General features: G+C 34.3%; 1 protein-coding gene across 2 annotated transcripts in view; it reads left to right on the top strand.

The window, feature by feature from the left end:
• LOC118744214 (probable serine/threonine-protein kinase HSL1) overlaps positions 1–4,430 on the top strand; it is a 113,581-nt gene extending 109,151 nt beyond the window's left edge. For both annotated transcript variants that reach the window (XM_036477072.1, XM_036477071.1), the window contains one exon: positions 2,947–4,430. In XM_036477072.1, coding sequence (XP_036332965.1) covers positions 2,947–4,280 — 1,334 coding nt within the window. In that variant the 3' untranslated portion in view covers positions 4,281–4,430. The remainder of the gene's footprint in view (positions 1–2,946) is intronic.
• Positions 4,431–8,566: the final 4,136 nt, after the last annotated feature.

The following is an 8,566-nucleotide window of genomic DNA, read 5'->3' as shown; positions in this document are numbered from 1 at the left end:
AAAACAAAACAAAACCAAACACAATAAATTAAAACAAATTAAAAAAAATAAAATAAAATAACACAAAATAAAATAAAATAAAATAAAATAAAAAATAAATAAAATAAAATAAAATAAAATAAAATAAAATAAAATAAAATAAAATAAAATAAAATAAAATAAAATAAAATAAAATAAAATAAAATAAAATAAAATAAAATAAAATAAAATAAAATAAAATAAAATAAAATAAAATAAAATAAAATAAAAAAATAAATAAAATAAAAAGTAATGAAGAGTTTTAGACCAATTTTCCATGAACCTATGTAAATTAACCAGCACACAACCAACCAGTTACAGTTATGTAAATGATGTACAGTACATACACAGCAATATGAATTATGGATCAAATGTACCTGTATGCAGGTAAGTCCTGGCTGATCCAATTACTCCAATACTTTTCATAAATGGCATTTTGCAATTTATGCACAGAATATTTAGTTACAAATACAAAGCCACTGACAACATTTTCCCCTTAACTACAGTTCGTTAGTGTTTACAAAACAAAACAAAAAAATATTTTCGACACTCATTGTAGTATTTATGTACGTATTAATCGAATGACATTTACGAAACCCTTCATACACGCATACATTCATACTCGTAGACCAAGATAAATTTGCTTTAATTAAAAAAATACACCGAATGGAAGTACCTCTGATATTTTCAAGAAGCTGCTCAAAAAAAGTATTATATTAAAATATTAGAAATTATGATTAACATAGTAGTATTGCATACATATGTACATATCTACAATAGAAATGAATGAATGCACTTCAATTAAATTTTGCTTTGTGGCTGCTAACAATACATGATGCAGTAATATATTCACCCAATGGACGAACAGTGCACTTTCAATCTAATTATTCGTAGATATTTTAAAATTTTTCTATCAATAACGGACCATTCGAGATGAGAGAATTTTTCTTGCTAATTTTCTCTGGCACCGAAAATAACCGTTAAATATAGAGATTTTAATTTTTAGATCATTGCGAAATCAATATTTTTATTTTTATTTGTTCGAACATTTTTATAAATATTTTATAATTTAACAAATTAAGTCTGAAAATAAATGTCATAAAACGGTCGATAAAATATGAATCAGAAATAACAATGAAAAATATTTTGAAAAAAATTATATTTCAAAAATAACGATTTTTTCCATCGAAAAAAAATGAAAATCATAAAAAACGGTTAAATTTGATAGAATTTCGATTTGAATGATTAGGTTATTTTTTATATAAATATTATAACCGCTATGGTCCCTGATTTTTTTGCTTCGTAAAGAGACCATGGAAAATTTAAATTACGCAGAAAGTGTGGCTTTTACTATAAATTCATCTAATCGACGAAAGTCACATCATAAACAAAATAAATCTTACGACGTTCTATATATGAATAATTATTTACTTGTAAAATTATGAATATTCAAAAATTATATTGCAGTATTTCATGATTTTTTCTCGAGTTTAGCAAATGGGATTTTTCATCCTTTGGACGAAATGCCACGGTATGCGCTTCTTTAAAGAAAAGTTAAATTCATACAAATGCAAGGAATATTTGGATAGAAATTAGTGCAAGGATTTTCTATATTTAATTTTGGTGTTTTTCATTCATAAAAAAAAAGTTTGCTTAGTATGCACAGAAAAGTATATAAAATATCGCTAGCTAAAGGTAAAAAGGTGCCAAGTCCACTTTTTTCCAAATTTAATTTTAGATGAAGAGTTACAGATAGTGCACATCGATGCGCTTCTTTAAAGAAAAGTTAAATTCATACAAATGCAAGGAATATTTGGATAGAAATTAGTGCAAGGATTTTCTATATTTAATTTTGGTGTTTTTCATTCATAAAAAAAAAGTTTGCTTAGAATGCACAGAAAAGTATATAAAATATCGCTAGCTAAAGGTAAAAAGGTGCCAAGTCCACTTTTTTCCAAATTTAATTTTAGATGAAGAGTTACAGAGAGTGTACATCGATTTTTCATCTCTCCTGAATAGTTTCAAAAAATGGACTTGACGCCTTTTCAGCTTTAGGTAACGAAATAATATCATGCTTTTTTTAAGTCATTCTTCATTGAAATGATTAAAGACATATTTTTTAGGCCAAGTTTTCTTGAATTTGGCGTATGATTAAGCTAAGTACAATGAATATGTTTGAACATTAGGGTGCACCTAATTTTTAAAATTTGACCCAAAATGGAAGATTCGCCCTCGATAGGTACATTTGGGCATAAAAATCTGCTCTGCGAAAAATTTTCAAAATCTGATAATGGAAAAACGTACCTCAAGAGCCCTAAAGTTAAGCAAACGCAAACGGACGAGATATAAGAAATGGCGTGTAGTCATAATATTTGAGATCAGCGTGCCAAAATCCATTGATTAGTATGAAACAAATAAGCTATTTATACTGAATTATATATTTTGTGTAAAATTTAATGCGTTAGCGTATATAACTTCAGAGCTCGTGAGGCATGTCTTTCCGTTAACCGATTTTGAAAATTTTTCGCAAAGCATATAAGCTTATCACTACCTATAGGTGAAATGGTGCCAAGAAGGGACGAAAAATCGATGTAGTTTCACATTATCTGTCATTTTGCATCCAAAACTAAATTTTGAAAAAGAGAAAACATCTTTTTTAGCAAACGTTGTGTCCAAATATTATAACTACTAGCCAACTCTTCGTTCATTCTATATCAGCTAGGTTAGAATGCACCTTTTGTACTAACTTATTTTGCATTTTGTATTGTTTCTTGCATGCCTCTGCTTGCAAGTCGGATTTTTATTTTTTTAAGTATACTGCTTCGCTTTCACGCACACAATGCCGTCCTGTTTCCTCTGATTTACCGCAAATCTAAAAACATTTCTGTTTTTTCTCTCCCTCGATCTTTACTTTTCTTCTCTCGACAGTTTGCTCCCCATCGCCATGCGAGTCGATTGAGACGATTATCGACGATGATGTTTTCAGTAACGCCGACGCAGACAATGGCAGTCCCAACTCACTAGCCACGCCTATAAATGAATCACGCGAGAAGCTTTTCCCCAGCAGCGCCACGCTAGCCACAACAGCCAGCGGCGCTGCCGTCACACCGACCAGCACCACACCCACCCCACAACCGCCACTACAGTACGGACCACAACACCTGCTCGGACGACGTGGCTACTGTGACGAACTCAGCGGTAGCAGCACAAATCTCAATCAACAGGAGCGCAGCATGAAGAGCTACTTGCATACCTTCGACCGACGCAACTCGGATACGAGTTATCTGCTTGGACGACGCGCTTCGGGTGAGCGCGTGAATTTAGCTGAAGAAATACGAAAGTTGTCCGACCATTTGCTAATGTTGGCGGAAATTAATACAAAACTTGGCAAAGAGGCAAAACTCGAAGTGGATCCGAACAATAACAAGCAGAAGAAAACTAAAGTCAGTGGAGAGACGTCCAAGGGCAAAACGAGCGCAGCTGCTAAAGAAGCTGCGGCAAAGAAGGAAGCGACAACTGCTAAAGACACAAACGCCACGTCCGAAAGCAGGGAGCGCATTACGAAAACAAGCACTAAAGTCTCTGGTAATACAACAACAACGGCAACATCTAGCACCACAACAAACTCCAGCACTAGAAAGTCCGCGGGCAATGGTGTCAAATCGAAATTCAGCACGGTCTCTATGCGCTTACAGCAATCGATCGAAGAAACACCGAAACTAACCAATGGCAGCGGTCCGAGTTTTGGTGTGCCCTGGAAGTCGACCATCACTAGCAGCTCAACAAAATCAAGCACGAAAACCTCTACGAAAGTAATAGCGACGAAAGTGTCAACCAAAGTGGCGCAAGACGAAGACATACAGCAAACACACCAAAAACTACAACGACAATCCCACGAATCGGCGAGCATGCGGCGCGCAAAATTTCGCGTTAATCAAATGTCACGCGATGTACCGATCGGTGTGCCGAACATCCATCAGGCAGTTAATCTGGAAGAGGCGGCAAACACGACGAAAGATTGCCTGCTGCATCTGCTCGAGAAGTACAACGAGACGAAGGAGTGTCGTAACCCTATGGCACGTCATCAGAGCATCAGCGTCGATTGGAATATGAGCGACAATCTGGAGTATCGCTCCATGAGCTCCATCAATGCGTTCTTCCAGCGGCACAATAACACCGGCGAGAACGTGCGCCAACTGCAGGCGCAATTGGAGAGTAAAACTGGCGTGACGGGGAGTCGCAAGTCGTCGGGCGGCGCTTGAAGAAGCTGCAGCTCGTAGCTGTCAGGTGGTCGCATATGCAGGTGCAGGCTGGCATGCCACCACTGATGATGTACATATGCATATATGTAGTACATATAAATCTGTCATCCATTCTAGTCCTCAAACATTTTTTGTTTTTATTTTAAATATTTGCAGTGAAAGAATGTTTTTTCTTGTTTAATTCTTATTTTATCTTTGAAAATGATACATACATATGTAAATTTATTAGTAAATTATTATTCAAATAAAAAACAAAACAATAAAACAGTCGTCAATTAGTTAATTCTCACTCCAAGAAACAGCTTTCCTCCCAGTAAAACCGTATTTTATGAGACATCCCAGGTTGTATGCCTCTCAGAACTGTTCCGTTGTCAAAGTAAACAAATTAGCACTGAGTTTTTTTTACCCTGTCTTACCTTCCCAATTTGTAGTTGGATATGCTTCCCATCCATCCATCTACGAAAATAGTCCATAACTACTACATATGACGGAATTGTTTCCCAAACTGCTAGTACTAATTAAAAACATAGCCTAGCTACAACCAATCCTGTCCCAAGACTTCCAGCTTTCGATCTGTTAGCTACAATACATTCAACCCTGTTAACAATCTTCTCGGCGGCCGATTAACGCCTACCAACCAAATAGAAACTCTGCTGTTTTTCTCCACTGAAGTCTGCGGCGGCTGTTCGCCATGAGGTGCAGCAGCAAGCGGGCGTCTGTTGTGCAGCAAGCCGCATATACACCTATATCTCCTCAACGATTGCTCAAGTCCCCGGTTGTACGCTATACTTGGAACCCGTCACATAAAAACCCTTTCCTACGAAAAGGTTCAGAAAGCCATGTATGAGATCCCCCGGAAAACGTTTAAAGGACTAATATTTAATGGCATGCACCTGAAATACCTGAGCATTTAATGGGGAAGGTAGCTCTGCCCGGTTACTCGATGTTCTCGAGAAGATTAGCTGACGTGTGGCAAAGCAAAAGCACTTAAGACCTTGCGACATATACTAAAGCTGCCATGTAAATTAGGGTGCTGGACTTGTGGTGGGAGAGATACTTCATAACCGAGTACTGTCTTCAACAACAGCTGCACGGTGGACCTGAACCAACTTTAAATCGAAGGTCATAGCACATCATATTTTTTTGCTAATTTGGGTTAATTATGTTATGAATATCTTGTAAAAATTTTATAGCCCATAACTTATCGAGCCGTTTTTGAAAAAACTAGTTTTGAATGAAAATTATTCCTTTTCTTTTAAAATGTTCACGCACCCGCTCTAGATGACAAATTGATACCTTACAGTTCATATTTATTTTGTAATGTAACTTGTACGATTTATATACAATCAAGTTAGTATATGGTTCAAGTGTCTTAGCTTGTTTTATGCACAAAATGCCGATAAATTCAATTCAAACGGGAAGATTGTGCGCGCACAACATTTGTTCTTTTTAAGTTTCTAATATAAGTATTCTTTATACTTGCAATAGTTTTTGTCAAGTATATCTACAAAACAATAACATGTTTGCAAGACCAAAAGACCATGCATGCATGTAGGCAAGGGTCTAGGATTCTATAGCAAGCAAGCTGTAGAATCTCTACATTCCGACTTTAAAGCAACTGGGACAAATATAAAGTATTCGTCAAGCATCCGGAATATCCATCTAAATTACTGGGAGCAGTACAGGAATACAATGCTCTACATGTAAAAGCTACACTCTAAATTTTTGTTTAAATTTGCGCATATTAAGATAGGTAACCAGTTTCCTCTCTTAATGAATGCAAATTTAAACACTGCTTGCTTACTTTTACTTATCATATGTGTGGCGTAGAACAAATTTCAAATTTGTTTTTTGAGTTTTAAACATTTATTGTTCACATTTTCACAGTTTACACATAAAATGTTTAAAATTTCCTCTAAAAAAAATTTCGTTTAAATTTACGCATATAAAGAGAGGTAACCAGTTTCCTCTCCTAGTGTGTGCAAAATTAAACACTGTATGTTTACTTCTACATATCAAATTTGTCACGTAGCGCACACAAGGGATGGGTTTTGGGGGTAAATTTATTATGATATAAGAAATTTTGATAGAAAAAATTTTCTTTTCCATTTCTTTTGCGTCATTTTGTAAGAATTTTTCTTTTTTCTTGAGAGCTCTTTAAAGTTTAACTGCGAATTAAAACATTGTCCTAAAAATATGCAATGCATACTCACTTACTGTTGGTTTTTACACTTTACAGGCTAAAAAGTATACCACTGATATGTATTTAAAAAGCATTCGAAGATTTAATTTACTAACTTCGAATTCGTTCCACCGAAATGAGCTACATGATAAAAATACAAGTTCAGTTAAATTTTCGTTATTCGAAGTATTAAAAAATGAGAAACCAGAAATCGACGAAAATGAATAAAAAAGTGTAAAATTTTCGTGAAGTTATTTAATTTATTTATATTAGAATTCGTTTGTAAAATTTTGTATTACTTTTGAAAGTTGAGTGCATCTTTAACCGTTAATTTTTTCATGATTTAATGATCAGATCTAAACCAAATTACGAGACGACCCTTAAGGTACCATCTTTCCGGTAAAAAAAAAATAATTATTGGAATCGGTTCACGCGGTGCAAAGTTATGCGGTGGAATAAATAAAAGAAGTAAAAATACTCCGAAGAATTGATAACCTCCCCTTTTTTGAAGCCGGTTTTAACTAGTCTGAGTTCTTTGTAAATTTTATGTAAATAAAATGCAATTGATGATACTTTAAAAAGTTTATTTATTTATTTCATACTGTAAATAAAACTTTCATAAATGTATTTTAAAGAGCGAATTTTCAGTATTTGCTGATGATATATATTTAGAAGTATAAATCCTTTCCCCCAAAAATATATTCCTGCGTGCGCCCCTGGCACTTAGTATTTATTATTTGTAAAAAAGATATTTTTACTTTCAAAGTGTTTGTAATTTTAAACATTTCATGTGTATATTTTAAACAACTCATGTTCAAAACCAAATCTTGAACATCTTGTGCGTATACTTGAACAGATTCTGGTTGAAAAACAATCACTTTTCAGTAGTAGTTTTACATGCACTTTTTAGAGTGTACTGTTTAAAAAATTTAAAGGGTTATATGTAAAACACCATACTGCTCTCCCATTAGTTGTCCAAAAATACATACAAATATAATCTATATATAAATACGCCACAAGAAAATTTTGCAAACCCTTTTGCAGGCACCGTTGGCTCGATTTCTATGAAACATACACCAATTTAAAGGATATAACTTCTTCTAATCCAGAAATGTTAACCCCGATATATAGGGGGCGTGGCATCTGACATATAGACTAAAATGTGAAAACCACAATATCTCTAGAACCTATTACGCTGGGGAACTGAAACCTAGCACAGATGCAGATTGTAAATACCCTACTTACGGCGAAAAATGGTAGATACAGGAAAAGTGGGCGGGGCACTTCCTATACAAACTGAAATTCTCATATCGCTTATCTCTGGAACCACTTATTGTAAGGTTTTGGAATTTTATACACCTACATTTATACACATATAAAATCGCAAGAATCATTCAACTGGGAACCATTTTCTCCCAGATTTTAAAATCGCATTGAATGGTTGTTGTTTCGTGCAAAAGCTTTTAGAAGTATAAGTGTGTTTGTCTTCCGATATTTGGCGCAGGGATTGAGAGCTATCCTAAAAAAAATCATATTTATGATCAGATTTGTTTCACTTTTAGAACACATATTAGTAACATAAAATTTGGTGTAACTTTGTAGCCCAGTCGTGTGAAGGAAAAATATTGGGCTTTGGCCCAGTCTTGACCAAAACCCGCGTGAAACCGCCATTAGAGAAGGAAATATTATCTTCTGTTGTAAATCTACAAGATACTTTCTCAACCGTTAACGATTCTGATGAAAAAAATAAAGAGTTTATGTAGATGTGGGCAATTTAGTTTTTATTCTCCAAGAGGCTCTCAGACAAATATAATCGAAAAACTTATTTAAAGTCTGAATTGGTATATGTTTGACATATTAGTCAGTGATGAACACATATGCATATTTTTTATAAATGAAAATCGAGGTTCCTTTTTCGGTGTAATTTCAAAAGCAACTGAAGAAATTTGGAGGAGACTTGATAGAATTAGCATTAATCAATCCGGTATTAACGTTCATAATTCGATTTTAAGTTTTCCTGTAAATTCGCTATAAATTTTGTTGGTGGACTTCAAATGTAATTCGCATAAAGGAGTTAGTATTTGTGACAGGTAAAATTCAAAAT

The sequence above is a fragment of the Rhagoletis pomonella genome, unplaced genomic scaffold (assembly GCF_013731165.1).
Source record: "Rhagoletis pomonella isolate Grant_MI unplaced genomic scaffold, Rhpom_1.0 Rhpom_scaffold_00008, whole genome shotgun sequence".
NCBI classification, from domain to species: domain Eukaryota; kingdom Metazoa; phylum Arthropoda; class Insecta; order Diptera; family Tephritidae; genus Rhagoletis; species Rhagoletis pomonella.
The sequence above is the reverse complement of the archived record's forward strand: the minus strand, read 5'-3'. Positions and strand labels throughout refer to the sequence as shown.